This window comes from Lepus europaeus, chromosome 3 (assembly GCF_033115175.1).
Source record: "Lepus europaeus isolate LE1 chromosome 3, mLepTim1.pri, whole genome shotgun sequence".
NCBI classification, from domain to species: domain Eukaryota; kingdom Metazoa; phylum Chordata; class Mammalia; order Lagomorpha; family Leporidae; genus Lepus; species Lepus europaeus.
Window position 1 is genome coordinate 96,486,419 of NC_084829.1, and position 26,265 is coordinate 96,512,683.

The 26,265-nt window shown below is 37.3% G+C and overlaps 1 protein-coding gene across 4 annotated transcripts in view; it reads right to left on the reverse strand.

Annotated features, from left to right (window-relative positions):
- The window catches only part of FBXL4 (F-box and leucine rich repeat protein 4), a 77,985-nt gene that overhangs the window by 13,574 nt on the left and 38,146 nt on the right, over positions 1-26,265 (reverse strand). For all 4 annotated transcript variants that reach the window (XM_062186528.1, XM_062186525.1, XM_062186526.1 and 1 more), the window contains exon 6: positions 24,275-24,488. In XM_062186528.1, the coding sequence (XP_062042512.1) occupies positions 24,275-24,488 (214 nt within the window). The remainder of the gene's footprint in view (positions 1-24,274; positions 24,489-26,265) is intronic.

The following is a 26,265-nucleotide window of genomic DNA, read 5'->3' on the forward strand; positions in this document are numbered from 1 at the left end:
ATGGAATTTATTTCATAATTTATTTAAATTATTTACTACAAACAATCTCAAGTATATAAAAAAGTATAAGATCCAAAATAAACCATGTAGCCACCACTCAGACTTATCAACTCTTAATATTTTGCCTTCTTTATTTGTATATCTCTCATCCATTCACATGCTTCCTTAGAAGTAATGGTTATTTATCATGACAGGTATTTAGAAACATGCTTAATATTATACAATTTTACTATAGATCCATAAGTAGCATAAAAGATTGATCGTTCAATGTGGTTTTTACATAAGTAACATTATGATACATATATCTTATGCATCTTCCTCGTCAGTATTAGTGACGGATTTGTCTATGTTGTATGTACAGTTCTAGTTCACTGATTTTTAACTGTTGTATAGTATTCTGTTATGCAAATACACTACAATATGCATGCTCTTTAAAGGGGTAGTTGTTTAAAATTTCACTATTACAAATGGTGTCAGAATGACTGTTCTGCATGCTTCCTTATGCATTTACAGGAGAGTATTTCTCTTAAGCCCATACTAAAGGAAGAATTTCCAGGTGTTTGGGTGTGCTTCGACTTTATTAGATTTTAGAAAAATAGCTCTCCTGAGTTCTTGCATCAATATATTCTTCCACCAGGAATGTAAGAGGGTCACAGTCTGACATCTTTGGCGTCATACAGTCATTTCATCATTTATTTATTATTGATAAAGAGGACAGATTTTATGCATTCCATAGGTACAGTTCCAAGAAGAAAACCACAATTCCCTATCTACCCCTGTCCTCCAATCTCCCTCCACTCCCCTTTCTTCTTCATCAGTTTTTGCAAGACATGATTTTTTAAGGATTTATTTATTTATTTGAAAGGCAAGGTTACAGAGAGGCAGAGGCAGAGAAGAGAAAAATAGGTCTTCCATCCACTGGCTCACTCTCCAAGTGGCCACAACAGCTGGAGCCAGGCCAATCCAAAGCCAGGAGCCAGGAGCTTCTTCCAGGTCTCCCTCATGGGTGCAGGGGCCCAAGGACTTGGGCCATCTTCTACTGCTTTCCCAGGCCATAGCAGAGAGCTAGTCTGGAAGTAGAGCAGGTGGGACTAGAACCAGTGTCCATATGGGATGCTGGCACTGCAGGTTTACCTGGCTTTACCTGCTATGCTTCAGCACTGGCCCCATAAAGACATAATTTTAATCCACTCTACAATCACATGTTTAATCCATCACTAACCATAATATTCAACAAGTAAAAAGTAGGAAGTGCTTGGGCACCTGCACCCACGTGGGCTCCTGGCTTCTTCACATGGACCCAACTTCAGCCTTTGCAGCTATTTGGGGAGTGGATGAGCCGATGGAGGACCTCTCTCTCTTCCTCTGCCTCTCTGTAACTGTGCCTTTCAAATAATAAACAAACAAATCTTTGAAAAAAAAAGTAGGAAGACCACAGTTCCACAGGAGTATAAACAAGGCTAAAAATGACAACTGTAGCACAAAATGTCCATTTCATTCCTATACATTTTTTTTGTATTCTATATTAACTGATCAATATCAGAGAAATCATGTATTTGTTTTTCTGAGACTGCTTGTTTCACTGAGCATAACGGTTTCCAGTTGTATCCATTTTGTTGCCAAGCCAGGATTTCATTCTTTTTATGGCTAAGTAGTATTCCACACTGTATATATACACCACATTTTCTTTATATGCTTATGTGATGGTATAATTTGCATTACCACAATTACTTGTGAGGCTGAAGAACTTTTCATGTTTCTTAGCCATTTGTAGTATTCTGCTCTGTAAATGGCTTAACATATTTTGTTGATTTTTCCTGTGGTTATGCTTCTTCCTTCATGACTTGTAGGGAATATTTTATGTTGCAAACCAAAATATTTTCAGTTGCATTCATTACAAGTATCTTCTCTAAATCTGAGACTTGTCTTTTCACTTTATTTATAGGGTCTTTGAGATGTGAACATTTTAAATTTTAATAAAGTCACCATTAATATTTTTTGTTTGTATTCTGTTTTCTTTCCTGAAAATTCCTTTTTTAACAAAGAAAGAATATTCTTCTTTTTTCTAAATGGCAGCTTTAAAGTCTTTAATTAGATTTTTAATACAACTATAATTTTTACATGATGGTAATCCAAAACATTCACAGGAAAATGGAATTAAAAGGTAAGGCTGTTTTGGTGCAACAAAAAAATTGAAATCCATGCATATGAGGGGGTCTTCAAAAAGTTCATGGAATGTATGTACTATGAAAAATATGTATGGATTTCAAAACTTTTGCACCAAAATAAACTTCTGCTTTAACTCCATTGCTCCATGAAATTTCTTAAATATCCAGAGGATGTCAAAATTGTATTCTCCACCCTTGCTCCCTTGTTCCAATTCAGTTTATTGTTGACTCTGCTTTATTCACTGATTTGTGGTGTTTCCTGTCATTTATCAAGTTCTCATATATTGTGAATCCATTTCTCCAACATTTGGTTTTGCTATTTGCTTGCCTTTCTCTACCTGTACCAACACTTATTACAATTTACAATAAGCCTTAAAATCCAGTAGGGCAAGTATCTTTTCCTCTTTCCTGAAACTCTCTCAGCTGTTGTTGATCCTTTACTCTTTTTGCTTTTTTTTTTGTTGTTGTTGAGTTTCTTTACAAATTTATTTAAGCAAAGTTTTTCTTTTTCTCCCCCCTATCCCCATCATCCTCTCTCCCATGTGAAGGACTTGAAATGTTTATTACACCAGAGGAGCTCACTCCTTCTTGGCTGCCCTTTTCCTCATAGCAGCCAGGATTCTGCTCGGTTCCTCCCATTTGCTCTTGGCTCCTATTTTCTTGATGAACTTGAGGACCTATTTGCCCTTAAAGAACTTCCACAGTTCTCCCACAGGGCACTAATACGTGGCAAAGCCGCACACCTCCTAAATCATGTCTGCCAGGAATTCGGTATCACTTGGTAAGGTGCCTGCAGTGTGACTGTGCCTCACTTGAGGCCTGTGTTGAGGCCCACAGACATACGGTAGCACAGAACTATGGTTGTGGCTTCCCATCACCGTCTAAACTGTGCACAGGGCCTAGTACTCCAGATGACAATTGATTTACTTTTTTTTGGAAAGGTAGAGTGATGGGGAGAAAGGGAGAGAGATGGACAGAGAGAGGGAGGGAGGGAGGGAAGGAGGGAGGGAGAGAGAAAAAAGGAGAGGGAGACAAGACAGAGATATCTTACATTTGCTGTTTACTGCACAAATGGCCACAACAACCAGGCTGGGCCAGACTGAAGCCACGATCCTGGAACTCCATCTGAGTCTCCCACATGGTTGGCAAGGGCTCAAGCACTTGTGCCATCATCTGCTAACTTTAGTAGGTGCAATAGCCGGGAACTGGAATGGCAGCAGCTGAAACTTGAACCAGTTCTCTAATATGGATGGGATACGACCACGTGTAGGTATCAGTGAATGGAACAGATAATAACCTACAGAGTAATATCATTACTACCATTTATAGAGGAGGAATTGGAGTCAGAGAAAATTAAATAATGTTTTAGGTATTTACCTCAACCTTGAATGAATTAGCCAGGTTTAAAATTTTATGATGACAATCATCTTCTTTCAGCACTTTGAAAGTAGAACTGCACAGCTTATAAGCCTCTATCTTTTGATAAGACATCTATTGTCAGTCCAGTTGTACTCCTTTGTGGGCAGTATGTCTCTTTTCTCCCACAGCTCTTACTCCTTTATTTTTGATGTTCTGTATTGTCATCACAATGTGTCTAGATAAAGATTTATTTTGTCTGACACTCTGAGTACACATGTGATTTAAAGGCAGGTAATGGAGAAATCCATGTGGAAAGAAGCAGAGGCCTCCAAACAGCTGAAAAAAAAAAACTGCCAATAGCTACATCGGTGTGTTTAGTGGCTGACCACCCATCACAGTCAAGCCTGGTGGTGACTGGAGTCCCAGATAACCACCTGGCTGCAAATTCCCTTAGAGCTTCCTTCAGGCTCTTTAAAGTCAAAATTCCTCTGAAAAAACTGATCCCCAGAAAGTATGTGAGGGGGCCAGTGCTGTGGTGTAGTGGGCTAAGCCTCCGCCTGCAGCACTGGAAACGCATACAGCCGCTGGTTTGTATCCCAGCCGCTCCATTTCCAGTCTAGCTCTGCTGTGGCCTGGGAAAGCAGTACAAGATGGCCCAAGCGCTTGGAGACCCGGAAGACCAAATGGGAAGACCCAGAGGGAGATTCTGGCTCCTGGCTTTGGATCGGCCTAGCTTCAGCCATTGTGCCCATTTGGGGGATAAACCAGCAGATGGAAGACCTTTCTCTCTGTCTCTCCCTCTCTCTGTAACTCTACTTCTCAAATAAACAAATAATTTTTTTTTTAAAAAAAAGAAAGCATGTGAGGGAACAGATGTAGGTTGTTTTGCTACTAAGTTTTGGGGTGACTGACATACAGCAAATTGGTAAATAATACAGAGACTAGCACATATTTTGCACAATTTATATAGTTATTAAAGAAATAGGGTTGCTTGTAGGATTAAACAAGTATGTTTATAAATATACATATAAAACACATGTATGTATATATATATGATATAAATATATATTATTTCCATTTATAGATGAGGAATCTGACTCACATAAAATTAAATACCTTGCTTGATTTTTAAAATTACTTCAATCTTGAGTGCTTGAGGCTTAAAATACTAAGATGACAGGCACGAACCAGCAGATAGGAGCCTTCTTTGTCTCTCTCACTGCCTCTTAAGTTAGGGCCTCCTTTTGTAGAAATGAGTTCAGAGCAGGAGTTGACAAACTACTGCCCGTGGTTTTCACCTAGTTCACGTTTTTTTTTTTTTTTTAATGAAGTTTTCCTGGTACACAAGCACACTCATTCACTAATGTATTACTCTACAGGACTGTTTTGCACTACAGAAGCTGAGAGGAGTAGTTGTGACAGACTGCATAGCCTATGGACTTAAGATGTTTACTATCTGGGGAGTGCATTGTGGAAGTCTCACAACCTGTGATACTGACATCCCACATGAGCACTGGTTGCAGTCCTGGCTGCTTTACTTCCAAACCAGTTGCCTGCTAATTCACCTGGGAAAGCAGCAGAAGATAGGCCAAGTGCCCTTGCCACACACATGGGAAACCTGGTTGGAGTTCCAGGCTCCTGGCTTTGGCTTGACCCGGCCTTGGCCATTCGGACAGTGAACAAATAGATGAATGATCTCTCTCTCTCTTTCTCTTCTCCCACCCGTAACTATGCCTTTTAAATAAACAAATAAATCTTTAAGACAAATAAATATATTTATGATCATCTGGTCCTTCACAGGAGGTTTTCAGACTCCTACTCACAAGGACAAAAACAGTAATACCACAATGAGTACTTGTAGTAATTCTACACATCTAGAACACACAAATGGATGGAGCAAGGCTACATTGTTAAGTGCACCATGAAAAGACATTTAGAAATAAAAAGTAAAAGACTTTATGAATGTCTCATTTAAGACTTAAGGTATTTCCCGACGCACAAATTCACAAATTTTACTGGTTAGTTCTGTAAAACTCAACTTAATAGAGGCAGGATTGGTTCTATTAAAATTAAACATAATTAAATAGCAATTTTAATGCAAAACAGCAGATTCATTTTCAAATGAGTTTATAATTTTCAAACAAAGGCAAACCTTATGTAAATCATTTTGGAAAGGAATTCACTATAGAATGACTGGATCCATGGTCATTTCTTCTATAAAAATTTCAAAACATATTCTAGGTGAATGCAATCATCTGGCAGAATATACATTCACAAAGAAAGAATTCTTTTGCATCCCACCTACAATCTCCCTAATAATACTGTTCAGCAGCTTCAAAGTCCAGTAGATAACTATGAGCAATAAATTCAACACTCCCCACACTAAAATAAGGATCTTTTTTTATTTTTATTTTTTGACAGGCAGAGTTAGACAGTAAGAGAGAGAGAGAGAGAGAGAAAGGTCTTCCTTTTTCTGTTGGTTCACCCCCCAAAATGGCCGCTATGGCCGGCGCGCTGCGCCAGTCAAAAGCCAGGAGACAGGTGCTTCCTTCTGGTCTCCCATTTGGGTGCAGGGCCCAAGGACTTGGGCCATCCTCCACTGCCTTCCCAGGCCACAGCAGAGAGCTGGACTGGAAGAGGGGCAACCGGGACTAGAACCCGGTGTGCTGGCACCGCAGGCGGAGGATTAGCCGATTGAGCAGTGGCGCTGGCCAAAATAAAGTATTAATAGCTTAGTAACCTAAGACCAAACTGTAAGAATAAACAGATAAATATTCAGGTTGAACACAGGATATTCAGCCATTTCAATAGTGAAACCCCAAAGTACAGAAGAAAACTACCAAATATTATAACTTCATTAATGAAGAGAAAAGCAAGACACAAGCTATGTAGGAACCGTTTTCATAAATGCAATTGGTGAAAAACAATTGAAGGGCATTCTTATAAAGGATCAAAGTCCTTAACCATTCGCTACAAATCAGGAAAGGATTTTAAAGAACGGGAGAAAGGCTGTTTCTCCCTCCTTTCACAATTGCTTTCCTGTTTCTTTAGCAGTTGTATTCCTCACTGTGTCCTTTGTGAAGCCTCCCAATATTCAGATGCAACAATGTTTACTTCTAAAAATAAGATTTCAACTTCAGAAACGTTTTCATTAGGGAAATGACTGATAATAGATGTGAAAGTCTAGAGTAAACAGACACAAAGTGTCATGTACCTGTAACTGTTATTAAGATCTTTATTTGTTACAAGGAAAGGTATTAATAGGTAAAAGAAGGCATGACAGCTTTTTAAGAAATGCTACCCCATAAACTTCATAACTTTCCATCTTCTAGACATCTAATGTACTAAGAAAAATACTTCACAAAAGGACAACTGAGGTATATTATATTCACATGTAACTTCTTGACAGTCTAAATTTATGATTAAGTAGGGTTATATTTATGCACCCATGCACATTTTATAATATATTGAGACTCTGTGTAATCAATGAATGAAGCACTATGTCTCTAGTTTACACTAATAGAGATTTATGGTTATTATTATTAGTTTATGACTTACATTCGATGTTAAAAATTAACTGTTTCTTATTTTTAATAAAGAGTGCAGCCCTTATTTACAAACTCTAACTATAAAAGGTAGGACTAAAACTTTGTATTCTCTACTTAAAAACATGATTTCTAGAAAGCATATTGATAAAGGGACAAATGGTAAGTTTACATGTTACAGAAGAGCAGCTAAAATACAGACTGGATATCATGTGATCACAAACAAAAACAAATCCATTGGTCAAAATACACTTCAAAACACAGCAGAGCAATTTCCCAAGGAGTAATATGGGATTTTTAAAAGTATAGCCATTAAAAGAAAACTCATAAATTTGTATAACACGTACCTTGAAAGAAATCCTAAAAATATAATTATTCAATTAGAACTATATATATTATTTATTATAACATTTATATTAAATTTCATATATCTTATACATTATATATAATGTACACATTATATTTAATGTATAAAATATAAGTATATACATATATATATATATATATATATATTTGTGTGTGCGTCTTTCTCCAATTTTAGCTTTGGGGTGTTTTTTCCCCCACTATTCCAATTTCAATAAATTTGTGAAAGGGGAAGCTGAAATATTCTGAGAATTATTAAAGTATTAAAACCAGTCATACATAGGAATAAATAATCATTCCAGAGTATTTAAATTCAATTACTTTATGGAGATTTTTTTTTTAACTTTTATTTAATGAATATAAATTTCCAGTGTATAGCTTATGGATTACAATGGCTTTCCCCTCCCATAACTTCCCTCCCACCCACAACCCTCCCCTCTCCCGCTCCCTCTCCCCTTCCATTTGCATCAAGATTCATTTTCAATTCTCTTTATATACAGAAGATCAATTTAGTATAAAGATTTCAACAGTTTGCACCCACATAGAAACACAAAGTGAAACATACTGTTTGAGTACTAGTTATAGCATTAAATCACAATGTACAGCACATTAAGGACAGAGATCCCACATGAGGAGCAACTGCACAGTGGCTCTTGTTGTTGACCCAACAAATTGACACTCTAGTTTATGGCGCCAGTAACCACCCTAGGCTGTCGTCATGAGTTGCCAAGGCTATGGAAGCCTTCCAAGTTTGCCAACTCTGATCATATTTAGACAAGGCATAAAAGACAGAGTGAGGATAGTAACCAATGATCCTAAGAGTGGCAATTACCAGTTTGAACAATTATACAGCAGTAAGTGGGGAAGAGGACCATCAGTACACACAGGTTGGGAGTAGAGCCATTGGTGGTAGAGTAGAGGTTATGATTACAAAGGAATGAGGCCCAAGTGTGCTAGACAGGGTCTAGAACAAAGGACAGAGTCATTATTAGATGTGCTAAGAAATCATCTATTACTAATTGTTCTCTTTTATATAGTTTAAATATACAGTATTGGAAGACTATACACTGATATATAATCACAACTTGAAAATAATATTCTGCATGTTAAACTTTATTTTATTTTTTTAACTTTTATTTAATGAATATAAAATTCTGAAGTACAGCTTATGGATTACAATGGCTTTTTTCCCCCCATAACTTCCCTCCCACCCGCAACCCTCCCATCTCCTGCTCCCTCTCCCATTCTATTCACATCAAGATTCATTTTCAATTCTCTTTATATACAGAAGATCAATTTATCATATATTAAGTAAAGATTTCAACAGTTTGCACCCACACAGAAACACAAGGTATAAAATACTGTTTGAGTACTAGTTATGGCATTAAATCACAATGTCCAGCACATTAATGACAGAGAGTCATAATGATAGGACTAAGAGTCAAAGGGATCACACAAACAAGATAAGTGTCTGCTAATACTAACTGATAGAATCAAAAAGGGAGAGAAAGATCCAACATGTGAAGTGGGATACACAGCAGACTCATAGAATGGCAGACGTCCTAAACAACACTCCGGCCTCAGAATCAGCCCTTAAGGCATTTGGATCTGGCTGAAGAGCCCATGAGAGTATTGTAGGCATGGAAAGCCAAGATACCATGGAAAAGAAAAGAAAGAAGAGACCTAAATGAAAGATCTCTGTGAGTGAGATCCCAGTGGAAAGAACGGGGCCATCAAAGAAGGAGGTACCTTTCTCTGAAGGGAGGAGAGAACTTCCATTTTGACTATGACCCTATCGGAATAAGATCAAAGTCAGCGAACTCTAAAGGCTTCCATAGCCCTGGCAACTCATGACTAGAGCCTAGGGAGATTACTGATGCCATAAACAGGAGTGTCAAATTGTTAAGTCAGCAACAGAAGTCACTGTGTACTTACACCCCATGTGAGATCTGTCCTTAATGTGTTGTCTAATGTGCAGTGATGCTATAACTAGTACTGAAACAGTATTTTTACACTTTGTGTTTCTGCGTGGGTACAAACTGATGAGATCTTTACTAATTATATACTGAATCGATCTTCTGTATATAAAGATAATTGGAAATTTAAAAAAAAACCTGGTGTTAAATTGGAAATGGCATAGAAAATTAATTAATTTAAAAAAAATTATGTAGGATCTCTGTCTTTAATGTGCTGTACACTCTTATTTAATGCTATAACTAGTACTCCAACAGTATTTTTTTTCACTTTGTGTTGCTATATGGGGGCAAACTGTTGAAATCATTCCCTAATATATACTAAGCTGATCTTTTGTGTATAAAGAGAATTGAAAATGAATCATGATGTGATTGGAAGGGGAGAGGGATCCGGAAAGGGGAGGGTTGTGGGTGGGAGGGAAGTTTTGGGAGGGGGAAGCCATTGTAACCCATAAGCTGTATTTTGGAAATTTATATTCATTAAATAAAAGTTTAATTAAAAAAAAAAGAAAAGAAACAATGACCTGATCAGCTTTTGTCCTGACTCTAGATGCACAATGTAACACTTTATCCTTTTTAGTATTTGTTGTTGTTGTTGTTGTTCTAGTACTAGTGGTTGAACTCTGTAATTAACACACAATTATTCTTAGATGTTTAAATCATTCCCACTCTTATATTTAACAGAGATCACTTTTCAATTAAATTTCAACACTTAAGAATAATTGTGTATTAATTACAGAATTCAACCAATAGTATTAAGTAGAACAAAAAAAATACTAAAAGGGATAAAGTATTAAGTTGTTCATCAACAGTCAAGGCAAGAGCTAATCCAGTCACTGTTTCTCAAAGTGTCCATTTCACTTCAACAGGTTTCCTTTTTGGTGCTCGGTTAGTTGTCACCGGTCAGGGAGAACATATGATATTTGTCCCTTTGGGGCTGGCTTTTTTCACTCAGCATGATGTGTTCCAGATTCCTCAATTTTGTTGCAAATGACCGGGTTTCATTGTTTTTGACTGCTGTATAGTATTCTATAGAGTACATGTCCCATAATTTTTTTATGCAGTCTACTGTTGATGGGCATTTAGGTTGATTTCAGGTCTTAGCTATTGTGAACTGAGCTGCAATAAACATTAAGGTGCAGAAAGCTTTTTTGTTTGCCAATTTAATTTCCTTTGGGTAAATTCCAAGGAGTCAACACTGTAGGGGTCAGCATTGTGGCACATGGGGTTAAGCTGCTGCCTAAGATTCTAAATGAGCTGCCTAGTATCCTATATGAGCTGCTCTACTTCTGATCCAACTACCTGCTAATGTGCCTGGGAAAGCAGAGGAAGATGACTCAAGTACTTGAGATTCTACCACCTACATGGGAGACCTGGAGTTCCAGGCTTCTGGCTTCAGGCTGGCCCACGCCCATTGTGGCCCTTTGGGGAGTGAACCAGAGCATGGAAGATCTTTCTTTCTTTTTTTTATGTCACTCTGCCTTTCAAATAAATAAATGTTTTTTTAAAGGATCAAAATTATGGTAGAAAAGTTAGAATTGAGATTCATCTCTAAAAAGAAAAGGTGACATAAATTAATAAAGCTTCTTATACAGGCTTTTAAGAAAAGTTCCCTTAATCTTACTGTAGATATTTTATAGCTAGCCTAGGCCACAGACAAAATCTTAGCTGTAAGAATTGAAAATGAATCTTGATGTGAACGGAAGAGGAGAGGGAGCGGGAAAGGGGAGGGTTGGTGGGAGGGAAGTTTGGGGGGGGGGAAGCCATTGTAATCCATAAGCTGTATTTTGGAAATTTATATTCATTAAATAAAAGTTTAAAAATAAATAAATATGCCTTGTAAAAAAAATCTTAGCTTTAAAGTACAGCTTTCAATATAAGCATGAGATGAGTTATCAAATTCCAATAATACATGTGTGCTTGGAGCAAAATCTAAGACTAAATATTCATACCCCTTTGCCTCACCCTGTAGTCTCATTTCACAGCCTCTTTCTCTGACTGCAAGTAGATCTCTCCTACAACAATATAAAGGAATACATCTTTCCTCACAGATGAATAAACTGATCAGGTTCCATAATGACCATAATGGATGATAGGGATTTGCAGAGCTGAACTTGGCAGTAACTTTGTTGAATATTCCCATCAAAACAATGTCCTCATCAAAGGGGGTAACATCTGGACCCTCATGGAAGCATGTAAGAGCAACTGAAGGCATATAATGCTTGACACTGATCATCTCAATTATGTCCAGCTAAGGGACTGCTCTGGTCTACAGTCTTCATCTGTCTTCTTCTCAAAGCACTTCTCTTTCTGTTAAGATTAAGGTATCAACCTTTTCTGTCTTGACGTCTGTAAGCACACGATTTTCGATGTTCTTCTAAGCTCAACAGATAAGTCTTCATAACTCTTGCTTCTTTTGGGACATGCCAACATCAAGAGAAGGGGTTAACCGTCCATCTCTAATGAATGGTGTCCCTTCCAGGTAGATTTCTTTGCTGGTTTCTGTCATGATTGCCTGCACCTTATGAGATGCATCTACCTGCCAAGCGATTACCTCCCCTCAGACAGCAGTGACAAGTCAGGGTTCAGAATGACTGACACTGTCAACTTCAGAGCCTAAAATAGATCCTTCTTATTTCAATTTCAATTTCTGCTCTAGGTCCACCATCAATGGTTCCAACAAATGAGGGGCCTACCTCACTTGCCATACTGTTTGGTCTTCGAGTCTGAGTTTGCTAGTTGCACTGGCTCCATTAAAGGAGAGGTCATCACTGCTTCTACTTACTAATGTATAATTACGATTTCTTAAGATGAAAGCAGTAAGGAGACCACCATACTTACATGTTAGAAAGCCAATTTATGGCACTAAATCAAATCACATTCTTTTCAAGAGACAAGTTTATATGTTCTTTTGTGGGAAAACCCAGACACTTTCATTGACAGGGTGAATTTTTACTTACAAATAAACAGGCACAGAAAAAAGAAAACAGGAGTCTTCATATACAAAGTTCAACTACTTTTGCTGTCTTCTAGTTCATGAAGATGAAGGCACAGGGGGTCCTTGAAACTGTCGACACAGCCTAGTAGGCCAAGTAAACAGTTGCTGAACCATACTTATGGATTACTGTCATATACTAGTTCCCCACAATACCTATAATCAGTTTTTTCACTTCTTCAGATTCTTTCAATTTATGCTCTATCATTCTTGAAGTGAGGCAATCAAAACTGGATGCAGGTGTTCCATTTATAACTCCAACTTTTAAAAAACACTCTTGGTTTTCTTGTCTGCTGCTAAGCAACAGAATAACATTCTTACTGAGCTACCCATCAAGCCCCACTCTCATTCCCCACTCTGGATTTTTTTTTTCCCAACAAAGGAAAGGTAAACAAGCTCAAACTTCTAACACTGACCTAGATTGTTTTCTGTAATACACAAGACTTGTCTTAAAGACCTCTTATCTACTATATTAAAAAGTTATGCTTATAAAATCCTTTCAAACCATATTGGTTTGTTAGGATTGCCATAAAAAAGTACCAGCCAAGGCAGCTTAACATGAACTTATCTTACAATTCAGAGGCTGGAAGCCCAAGATCAAGATGTTGGTACAGCCTAATTTCTTTCTTCTTGGTTAGTAGAAGGTCAAGTTCTGATGTCTTTCCATGGCCTTCCCTTTGTATTTGTGTCATAATCCCCTCATCTACACTCATTTGGACACCAGTCAGATAGCAATAGGGTCCATGCTAATTGCCTCTTTAAAAACTCTTATCTCCACAGGAAGTCACTTTCTGAGATACTAGAGGAGAGAGACATCAATGTAAGAAATTTTGGGGAGCCACCATTATGGCGCAGCGGGTTAACGTCCTGGTCAGAAGCACTGGCATCCCATATGGGTGCCGGTTCTAGTTTCGGCTGCCCCTCTTCCAATCCCGCTCTCTGCTATGGCCTGGGAAAGCAGTAGAAGATGGCCCAAGTCCTTGGGCCCCTGCACCCACATGGGAAACCAAGAAGAAGCTCCTTGCTCCTGGCTTCGGATTGGCACAGCTCTGGCTGTTGCAGCTAATTGGGGAGTGAAGCATCAGATGGAAGACCTATCTCTCTCTGCCTCTCTTCTCTCTGTATAACTCTCTGACTTTCGAATAAATAAATAAAATATTTTCTTTTTAAAAAAGGAAATGTTGGGCTGGCGCCGCTGCTCACTAGGCTAATCCTCTGCCTGCAGTGCCGGCACACCAGGTTCTAGTCCCGGTTGGGGCGCCGGATTCTGTCCTGGTTGCTCCTCATCCAGTCCAGCTCTCTGCTGTGGCCTGAGAAGGCAGTGGAGGATGGTCCAAGTGCTTGGGCCCTGCACCCGCATGGGAGACCAGGAGGAAGCACCTGTCTCCTGGCTTCGGATTGGCGCAGCACACCAGCCATAGCGGCCACTTGGTGGGTGAACCAACGGAAGGAAGACCTTTCTCTCTGTCTCTCTCTCTCACTAACACTGCCTGTCAAAAAAAAGGAAATTTTGGGGAGATATAATGCAGCCTATAACATAGCATTTAAAAACTCCAGGCCTATGCCCCTCCAAGGGTAAACTATGCTTTCTACTCTTAATATTTTATTTTTTTAATTAAACTTTTATTTAATGAATATAAATTTCCAAAGTACAGCTTATGGGTTACAATGGCTTCCCCCTCCCAAAACTTCCCTCCCACCCACAACCCTCCCCTTTCCCGATCCCTCTCCCCTTCCAATCACATCATGATTCATTTTCAATTCTCTTTATACACAAAAGATCAGCTTAGTATATATTAGGTAACGATTTCAACAGTTTGCCCCCATATAGCAACACAAAGTGAAAAAAAATACTGTTGGAGTACTAGTTATAGCATTAAATAAGAGTGTACAGCACATTAAAGATAGAGATCCTACATAATTTTTTTAAATTAATTAATTTTCTATGCCATTTCCAATTTAACACCAGGTTTTTTTTTAAATTTCCAATTATCTTTATATACAGAAGATCGATTCAGTATATAATTAGTAAAGATCTCATCAGTTTGTACCCACGCAGAAACACAAAGTGTAAAAATACTGTTTCAGTACTAGTTATAGCATCACTGCACATTAGACAACACATTAAGGACAGATCTCACATGGGGTGTAAGTACACAGTGACTTCTGTTGCTGACTTAACAATTTGACACTCCTGTTTATGGCGTCAGTAATCTCCCTAGGCTCATGGATTGGAAGAATCAATATCATCAAAATGTCTATTCTCCCAAAAGCAATTTATACATTCAATGCAATACCAATCAAGATACCGAAGACCTTCTTCTCAGATCTGGAAAAAATGATGCTGAAATTCATATGGAGACACAGAAGACCTCGAATAGCCAAAGCAATCTTGTACAACAAAAACAAAGCTGGAGGCATCACAATACCAGATTTCAGGACATACTACAGGGCAGTTGTTATCAAAACAGCATGGTACTGGTACAGAAACAGATGGATAGACCAATGGAACAGAATAGAAACACCAGAAATCAACCCAAACATCTACAGCCAACTTATATTTGATCAAAGATCCAAAACTAATCCCTGGAATAAGGACAGCCTATTCAATAAATGGTGCTGGGAAAATTGGATTTCCACGTGCAGAAGCCTGAAGCAAGACCCATACCTATCACCTTACACAAAAATTCACTCAACATGGATTAAAGACTTAAATCTACGACCCAAAACCATCAAATTATTAGAGAGCATTGGAGAAACCCTGCAAGATATAGGCACAGGCAAAGACTTCTTGGAAAAGACCCCAGGAGCACAGGCAGTCCAAAACAAAATTAACACTTGGGATTGCATCAAATTGAGAAGTTTCTGTACTTCTACTCTTAATATTTTAATAGAGGTAAAAAGGTCATTAGGTTTCCAGTTTCTTTCAAAGGGATCAGAAAAACAATTATGCAGCTAGCAGGGGGAATACTGGTGAAGGTATATGGGAAATCATTTCTTCAATGTCCAAAATAAACTTTCCTGAAAGTCTGAATTTATTTAAAAGTTTACTACTCTCATGAAGATAAATCATCATTTACCCATATAGCTAAAGACATGCTTGCAATCAATGTTTATCATACAAAATAAGAACAGGGAAAAAAAGGACAAAGGAATTGAAACAAAATCCTTGGTTATTATTATACCTAAATCTACAATAATTACCTCCTTGCCACACATAGTAGAACTAAGCACAACTAAAATTTCTTGTTCATTTTATATGCCCATTTTTTTGCCTAAAGTATCAGTTTTTTAAAAAATTACCCTTTCTACAAACCCATATTACTAGCTATTTGGGGATCACACAATCAACGGGGCCTAATGAATCTCAGCTCAAAGATCACTTACCCTAAAAAGGTTTCCTAACACACAGCATCCTTCAGCCCAGCACAGACCTATAACATTGTTAGCACTCATTTGGGATCACCTTGTACCAATGCACTCTGTCTCATTAATGTAACTTTATTATGTATTTACTTCTCTACACCTACTGAAATCCAACAAATAAATACTACCAATTCTACAAATGGCTTACATAGTGGGGTTTTTTTTTTGGCTGATTAAAAGACATTAGTTATTTCTCTGTTGATGTGATTTTTCTAAACACATCTAAAGAAAGAAAAAAAAGTGTCATGAAGTAAACCAAGAAAACAAACTGAACTGTATTTTACTACCCTATGAGGCTAACATTATGTCTGAACAACTATTTTTGCAGGGAGGGGTATATCAGCATCCCGGGATCTACCTGCCAGCATATAGGGCCATTCTGATCGTTCTGAGATCTGGTTCTTACTGAGTCATCAAGACTGTAGCATGCCAGGCTATGGCTAATCACTAAGAACACACCATAAGAACATGTCGCTCAGACATCAACAACACATCATTTTATGAGCCAAAATCTTTGAGGATTATCTGTTCCAATGCAGCAAAATTGAGGTTAGGCCTTTATAATATAATTGCTTGACTTAGTACACTATGTATTTATTCTACAAAGTTTCACTTGCATGTTTCTAAATATAATTTGAATAATGAATTGTGATTTATTAATTCAAAACAACTAAGATTTCAAAATATTTGTTCATAATAGAATCGAAAGATAATAATTCCATTTTCTTAAGATATCTGAAACTAAAAGGTACTTAGAAAAGATAGTTTAGTTGGAACTGGCACTGTGGTGTAGGGGGTAAAGCCTCTGCCTACAGTGCCAACATCCCTTATGGGTGCCGGTTCAAGTCCCGACTGATCTACTTCCAGTCCGGCTCTCTGCTATGGCCTGGGAAAGCAGTAGAAGATGGTCCAAGTCCTTGGGGCCCTTTACCTGCGTGGGAGACCTGGAAAAAGCACCTGTCTCCTGGTTTCGGATTGGCGCAGCTCCAGCCATTTCAGCCAACTGGGGAGTGAACCATCGGATGGGTCTCTCTCTCTCTCTTTCTCTCTCTCTCTCCCTCTCTCTCTCTGCCTCTCCTTCTCTCTGTGTGTAACTCTGACTTTCAAATAAATACATAAATCTTTTTTAAAAAAAGATGGTTTAGTTTATTTTTACACTAGACTATAATGTTGTGTATATGAGTGGCAACATTGTATTGCCTTTTCAACTGCAAATTAGAAAAGGATTAACAAATAAAAAAATCCCGCTTTAGATAAAGGCAGCCAAGCTATTAAGATAACCATTATTCGATGCTTTTACCTGATGCTTTTACCTATTTTGCTATTTTATCTACAACATTGAGGCTACTAGATCTGGGTTCAAATCCTGATTCTAATTATTGCTCTGGGCCCAAGACAATTTATTAATATTTGGAGATCTTAATGTCATCATCCATAAGAAGGGAATATCACCTACTCCCATACAATAAGGCAAAATATCTAGGACACTGAAAGAATATAGTCAATAAGTTTTCCCAAACTTTGGGACTAAAAGTCCAGTTTCCAAAATCTCCTAGAACTTTATATTATATATACATAGACTTGTATAAGTCTTATAAAATGCATAAATGTATTGTTTATTAACATAAATTTTAGACAGGCTCATAAATTGTATGCTTACTTCATAAATCTGACTACTCTGTAGTTAATATGCCATAATAGTTACATTTTTAAATACAAAGTCTGTATTTATTTTAATTTTTCTTTATTTTCATCTTGTTTTTTTTCTTTTTTATTTTTTTACTTATTTATTTATTTTCATATTATTTGAAAAGCAGAGAGAGAAAGAGACAGATCTTCAATCCACTGGGTCACTCCTCAAATACTAGCAACACCTGGGTCTGAGCCAGACTCAAGCTAGGGACTGAAACTCCAGGTCTCCTATGTGGTTGAGCCAACATTGCTGCTTTCCAAGGTTCATACATAGGTGTAAATATCTTTTATACTTGAGAAATGAACTCTCAATCTTCAGAAATTGCAGATATATATACATATATTTATATATTTATACACACATATAAACATATAAGATATAAACATATAAAATATGTATGTGTGTGCATGTGTGTGTGTATGTATGTATTCTACCAGTCTCTTGAGGCAAATTTAGGAAAACTAGACTATTTAATGAGTCTCTGAAACTTGGACCATGTTGACATAGCTATTTCAAAGCATCTCATGGAATATATATATTTTTTGACAGGCAGTTAACACTTCAAATGTTAAAAAATAAATAAGTATATTAACTTCTAGAATATATACTAGAATGATTAGAAAATTCAAAAAGAGACAAATAAAAAACTATTAGAACAATTTTAAGCATTCAGTAAGGTTAGCAAACATAATATACACCCCCTCTTTCCTTTATACTAACAATAGCCGGTTAAAATTAAATGGAAAGGAAAACAGCACTGGAAAATATAACATGCAATGGACAAATTGAACCAAAAAAGATATAGGACCTAAGAAAACTATAACATATTCTTAAATATAAAACAAGACCCACATAAACAGATGGGAAGCCTTTATAAGAAAGCAAAATGAAATATAATGAATGCACTTCTAATAAAATCTTTGCTGAAAGATATGGTTAGAAGAATAAATATATAAGTATTCACCCAAAAAAGTACTTAAAAGGAATTCTGAGGACAGTCTTCCCCTACCAGACAGTAAAGCATACTATAAAATGGCCAGGATATTACTACTACTACTACAACTACTACTGCTGCTGCTGCTGCTGCTGCTGCTAAGTATGAAGTGTACACTATGTTCCAGGTACTGTCATAGTGCTTTATATGTAATTTAATCCTCACAATGACCCTATGAGATTCATATTTTTTTAGTCCCATTCTAAAGGTGAAGAAACTGAAATATTAACAGGCTGAATATCTTGACCAAGGTAACAGTCAAGATAGGCACAGGTCTATCAGTGGGAAAAATCATTGGTATAATATTATATAAAAGTAATCTGGTTGTTTTTTTTTTCACTCTTTTTTAAAAAAAGATTTATTTATTTATTTTGAACATCAGAGTGATAGTGAGAGAGGGAGAGACAAGGAGGGAGGGATGGAGACAGGGAGACGGGGAGACAGAGAGACAGACAGACAGACAGAGACAAAGAAATTCCATCCACAATTTCATTCCGCAGATGATCACAACAGTCAGCCCTGACCGATGCTGAAGCCAGAAGCCAGGAATTTCATCTAGGTCTCCCACATGGGTGGCAGAGGCCCAAACACTTGGACCATCTTCAGGTGCTTTTCTCAGGTGTATTTGCAAGGAGCTGGATAGAAGCAGAGCAGCCAGACATGAACTGGTGCCCATATGGGATGCTGGCATTGCAGGCAGTGGTTTTACCTGCTAAACAACAGTGCTGGCTCCTCTTTATTCATTCTTAAGAAGTGTCTACTTGAGCCGGCGCCGTGGCTTAACAAGCTAATCCTCCACCTTGCGGCGCCAGCACACCGGGTTCTAGTCCCGGTCGGGGCGTCGGATTCTATCCTGGTTGCCCCTCTTCCAGGCCAGCTCTCTGCTATGGCCCGGGAAGGCAGTGGAGGATGGCCCAAGTCCTTGGGCCCTGCACCCGCATGGGAGACCAGAAGCGCCTGGCTCCTGGCTTCGGATCAGCACGATGCGCCGGCCGCAGCAGCCATTGGAGGGTGAACCAACGGCAAAAAGGAAGACCTTTCTCTCTGTCTCTCTCACTATCCACTCTGCCTGTCAAAAAATAAATAAATAAATAAAATTTTAAAAAAAAAGATCTTAAAAAAAAAAAGTGTCTACTAACTGGCCAGTCTTTTAACGTAATATTCTAGATGCTGCAAACATGGCAATAAAAAAGACACAGCTGCTAATATTATATCCTAATGTGAGGAGAGAGAATATGAGCAAGAAAACAAATAACCTTTCAGAGAGTGATACAGATACTAAAAAGGAAAGAAAACAGGTTCTGTGACAGAAACAAACTAGAAAGGGGGTTATTTTTCCAAGAAGTAACTTCTAAAAATATTTTTAACAATAAAAAAATCAAAACATTAAAAACATTTGAGACAGGAAGAAGAGCAAACCATCCAGGCTGAGGCCAGGTCAGAATGTTCAAGGAAAAGAAAAAAACCCAAAATGCTGAAATAGGGAGAGACACGTGTAAAAGAGAAACGTGGGTGCTTACTATAGAGGCCCAGGCACATACTCTCCAACCCGGACTCCACCCTACAGCACTGATGGCACACACAAGTAAAGCCATGTGCAGAAACATGTTAATGCTAGACAGTTTGTAAAAGGAAAATGGCTGGAAAAACTAAATGCTCCTCATGTGCAGTTTAACTTACACTACCCAGTTAAATTAGATCAACTGCATACTGACTTGGAAAGATGTCTTATAGACATCCCAGGGAAGAGATGTTTAAAAGTGAGTTGGCCAAGATTTAACTTACATTTTAATGTTTGTGGGAGGTGCTTTGACATTTACAAATGACTAAATTCAATGGCCTCTCAGTACTTGTATCATTTAATTTATTTGTGACATTTCACACAGCTGCCCACTCCATCTTTAAAACGGATGCTCCTCATCATGGCATTACATGAAAAAAGCAAGTAGACTAATATATACAACATGGTTCTGAATTTTTTGTATTTATTGCTATTATTATTATTACTTTAAAATGAGATTCATGACCTATGTTAAAGTAATTTTAGCCCCTAAGCCTGGTCCTCAGTAAATTCCACTCTGCTCCCTTCTCCTGCTAGGAAATAACTCCCTGCTTCTTTCTAGTTCATTCCTCCCAATGTTTCAGTTCACTTTGTTTCTTTACCTGGGAACATGAACAGTAGAACATCACAAAAGTTTTAAGAGCTCAGAGAAAAATATGTCTTTAAAATATAAAAAATTATATACTCCAAATAACTTTGAAATGATTGCAACAGCTCTAATAATTTTTTAAAAAATTTATTTGTTGAAAGACAAAGAGAGAAAAAAAGTACACTCCCTCTGTTGGTTCACTCTCCGAATGCTTGTGACTGGCAGGATGAGGCTGGAGCTGAAGCCAGGAGCGAGGAACATCATCTGCGTCTCCCATATTATGGTAGGAACTCAAGAACTTGAGCCATCATCTACTGCCTCCCACCTGCATTGGATGTTTTGGAAGAGGAACAGCTGGGATTAGCAGCAGTACTGATATGGGATCTAGGTGTCCCACACTGCAACTTAACCCACTGTGCAACAATGCCTACGCTTTCATTTTTAAAAAAATCTTTTTTAGGGGCCAGCACTGTAGTGTAGCAGGTAAAAGCTGCTGCCTCTGACACTGCATCCCGTATGGGCACCAGTTCGACATCGGCTGCTCCGCTTCCAATCTAGCTCCCTGCTAATGCACCTGGAAATGCAGCAGGGGATGGCCTAAGTCCTTGAACCACTGCACACTTCTGGGAGACCCAGAAGAAATTCTTGGTTCCTGGCTTCAGTCTGGCCCAGCCCTGGCTGTTACAGTCATTTGGGGAGTGAACTAGCAGATGGATTTCTCTCTCTCTCTCTGCACTCTGCCTTTCAAATAAATAAATCTTTAAAAAAATTTATTTATATTAAGGGAAAAATTTCATGCGTTTCATATATACAGTTTTAAGAACATAATGATACTTCCCTTCCTCCTTCCTTTCTTTTTCTTTTTCTTTTTTTTTTGTCTGGATGTGGGCCAGCCTGGGATGTGCTCCAGGTATCACTGCTTTGTTTTCATTTTTTTAAATTTATTTTTAAGGAATACAAATTTCATGAGTACAACTTTAGGAATATAGTTATTCTTCCAACCATACCCGCCCTCCCACCCACACACCCACCCCTCCTCTTCCTCCCTCTCCCCTTGCCAGTCCCATTCTCCATTAAGATTCATTTTCAATTAACATTGTACACAGAAGATCAACTTGATACTAAGTAAAGATTTTAACAATTTGTGCACATACACACACATACACACAAACTGAGAACTAGTTTTACAGTAAACTCTCATAATACAACTCATGGAGGACAGAGGTCCTGCATGGGGAGTTCATGCATAGTGACTCCTGTTGTTAACTTAACAATTCACACTCTTATGTATGATGTCAGTGACCACCTGGGGTTCTTGACATGAGCTGCCTAGGCTAGGGAAGCCTTTTGAGTCCACAAACTTAACTTTATATACAGAAGACCAACTCTATACTAAGTAAAGATTTCAACAGTTTGCACACACACACACACACACACAATGTATAAAGTACTGCTTGAGAACAAGTATTGCAGTTAATTCTCATAATACAACTCAATAAGAACCAATGTCCTACATGGGGAGTAAGTGCACAGTGACTTTTGTTGTTAATTTAACAATTAATACTATTATTTATGATGTCAGTGATCACCCGAGGTGCTTGTCATGAGCTGTCAAAGGCTATGGAAGTCTTTTGTGACCACGAACTCCATCAATATTTGGACAAGGCCATATAAAAGTGGAAGTTCTCTCCTCCCTTTAAAAAAATAATACATCCTTTTTTTGATGGCCACTTCTTTCTGCTGGGGTCTCACTCACAAAGAACCTTCATATAAAACATTTTTTTGCCACAGTGTCTTGGCTTTCCATGCCTGAAATGCACTCATGGGCTTTTCAGCCAGATCAGGAAAACTTGAGGGCTGATTCTGAGGTCAGAGTGTTACTTAAAATGATTATCATTCTATAAGTCTGCTGTGTGGACTGCTTCCCATGTTGCAACATTCTCTCCTTTTTAATTCTATCTATTATTATTATCAGGCACTTGATTCTATTTACATGATCACTTTAACACTTAAATCAGTAAGCATGTAAGTTACCTGCATGTCCATGTTTATTGCAACTCAAATCACAGCAGCTAAGACATAAAATCAACCTAAATGCCCATCAACTGGGAAAGCCAAGACTCTGTGGCAAAAAATATCCTATACAAAGAATCTCTGTGAAATCTCAGTGGAAAGCAGGGGCCATCAAAGAAGGATGTACTTTTCTCTGAAGGGAGGAGAGAATTTCTACTTTGCTTATGTCTGTATCCAAATACTGATGGAATCTGTGGTCACAAAAGGCTTCCATAGCTTTGGCAGCCCATGGCAAGAACCTCGGGTGATCACTGACATCATAAATAATAGTGTTAATTGTTAAAGGAACAACAGAAGTCACTGTGCACTTACTCCCCATGTAGGACCTCTGTCCTTATTGAGTTGTACTATGAGAATTAACTGCAAAACTTGTTCTCAAACTGTACTCTATATGTTTTGTGTGTGGGTGGGTGCAAACCATTGAAATCTGTACTTAACATAGATTTAGTCCTCTTTCTATAAAATTAAACTAAAAATGAACTATAATTAAGAAGAGAATGGGAGAGGGAGTAGGAGGTGGGATGGGAGTTGGGGTGGAAGGGTAGGTATGGGGGAAAGAACCACTATATTCCTGATTGTACCTATGAAATTTGCACTCATTAAATAAAACTTAAAAAAACAAATGCCTATAAACTGAGGACTGGATAAAGAAATTATTGGATATGTACACTATGGAATACTGCACAGCAGTTAAAAAAAAAAGAAATCCAGTCTTTTGCAACAAAATGGATGAATCTGGAAAACACGATACTTAGTGAAATAAGCCAGTCCCAAAGGGACAAATACCATATGTTCTCCCTGATCAGTGAGAACTAATAGAACATTTAAAATGAAATCTGTAGAAATGAAATTGACACTTTGAGATGGGATGACTTGAGCTGCCCTTGCATTCACTCTCAAGGAACAGTTTCGATTTGTTTGTTTTTCTTCTTCATACTATTTTTTTGAACTCTTTACTTAACATAGAGTTAATAATATGTGTATAAAGTCAAATGAAAATAGGTCTTAGTTAAAAAATAAGAGTGAGAATAAGAGAGAGAGGAGGAAGTTTGTAACTGTAAAGCTGTATAGTTCTGCATACATTCCTACGGACGTCCTTCTTAGAGTACAGTTTAAAAACTTATCATGGAACTCCAAATTCCATTAAGCTTGATGGTAAAAATGCCACCTTAATTGTTAAAGTGATCATATTAGAACTTACAGATAGGGTTAAGTGTTAAAGTGATCATATTTTTCTTTTAATATATGCAATGACAAATTTTTGCTTTATTTTATAATCCCAAGCTTAACCTTCCACTAAATAAATAATTCAACAAATAGTAAGTAGAAAAACCACTGCTCCTCAAGAGAATAGATAGGGTTATAAACAAGAACCGAATCTCAAAATGTCAATTTCACTCATATACATTACATAATCAGATGGCATCATAGACTTTGTTTAAAAGTTAGAAATCACATTATATTGAGTAATTAATAGGCAACTAAATATTCCATTGGCTATTACAGTAGCAGATATGCAAATGAGTTATTCTTACCTCCACCTTTGTTCGATAAAGAATGAGACGTTTAAGGTTGCATAATTTGGCAATGTGGTTAAAAGCTTGAGGTGGTAGTTTATCACAGGATGAGAGGTTTAATTCCTGCAGATTTGGACACATCTCAGAAATAACCTCCAAGCAAGTTTCATTCAGGAAGTGACTACAAGATAACTCAAGGCGTACTAATTCAGATCCACAAACCTTCAGAAACCTGTAAAAACAAAAAAAAATTCAATGTGAATTTTATAAAATTATAGGATATTTTCCGTAAGAACTTTGGAATTATATCAACTCTAAATAAACACACTCAGAAGAATAGAATTCTATTACAGAATATACAAAATTTGTTTTGCTTAAATTCTCATCTACAGCATACTGAAACATGTACAGTTAGGGTAAAATAAATTAACCTAATAGAAAAGATTGACATCATATAAAATATCAGCTAATCGAAGTGAAAAACAAAGAAAATACAGGGTACTTTTCTCCTTACCTGTTAATTCACATATGAGTTGGTAAAGTCAATAAACAAAACATAACAAAGCTCTAAACTCTTTGTACAAGTAGCTGGATTATACATTATGCTCCCAAGTAGCTGGATAATATATTTTGAACACTACACACAAAAGGACAGCTTTTATTAAGTGACCTCAGAAATCAGACAAGATTCCTCTAAGAAAAATGTTAGGTTGGTTTAACTGCATTTTTGTGATATAGTCCTTGTAGCTGTTACTATTTAGCAGGTTGACTGCTTGATATGGAAATTATTAGAAAATATTCACCACAGCTTAATATAAAAACATAAAAATAATCCAAGGGGAAAGATATAAAATGCTTTATGAGAGTAGGAATCATCGTGTTTATCTTAGTCACAAAATAATCTACAAGGAAATGTGCATCTAGGAGTGTTTCAATCTGGAATTTTAACAACTAAGCAAATGGAATCCTTAAATAGTACATCAGTTAACTTTGTCCAAGTCTCTCTTCAAAATTTTGACCATCAAGGTTCCATGAGTAATATAGTTAGTTAATTTATGCCAGTTTTTTTTCCAAAATGATTTTGCAAGCTTACAAATCAATATACAAAACAAAATTGAACTAAATCAAACCACATGTGTAAATCAAGGAAGTAACACTGTAGTACAAGTCAAAAGATGAATTTTTACCTTGTTCTGATGCTTCCTAGCAGTGATGTAGAAAAAGGCAGTCACCCAAATCTCAGCATTCCCTCAGCAATAGCAGGCAGACTTGAACACATAACAGTACTTACCACACTGCCTTGCTGTTTTGAACATCAAATAATACATGAAGGCAGTTTGTAAAGGTCAGGGCATCCCCACCAGTATTAACATGTGAATTAAATATTGGCCAATTCACACTTAAACAACAGAATTTGGTTGCTGCAAATTTACTTTAAATACATAGATATCTCAAAAAGTTTGTGGAAAATTGAATTAAAATATGTTTATTTTAGTGCAAAATTTTTGAAATCCATGCATAAAAGGGGTCTTCAGAAAGTTATGGGACATTCCATATTATAAAAAAACTATGTATGGATTTCAAAAAATTTTTGCATCCAAACCTATCTCTCAATTCCATTTTGTACAAAGTTTCTGAAGTATCTTCTTGTTGCAAATAACCCAGTAACCTACACATCTTATTTATAGCTGAACATCCATTTGTTCCTAGTCCATTGCAGTAGGTGTTCTGCTTTCTAACAGCATCCTTTCTTTTCAAGTGCTACTACATTCAATGCCCTCTCAGTATTTGGATCATGTCATTTATTTGTGACATTTCACACAACTGTCCACTCTTTCTTTAAAAGGGAAGCTCCTCATGTGAATCCCTCTTTGAGATGTCTTCCAGCCCATCTCATTAGTTTCCTTTGCTAGTTGTGTTAGCTGATTTTATTTTTCATTTTATTTGAAAGGCAGAGAGAGAGAGAAAGAGAGAGAGAGAGAGAGAGAGAGAGAGAAAGAGAGACAGAG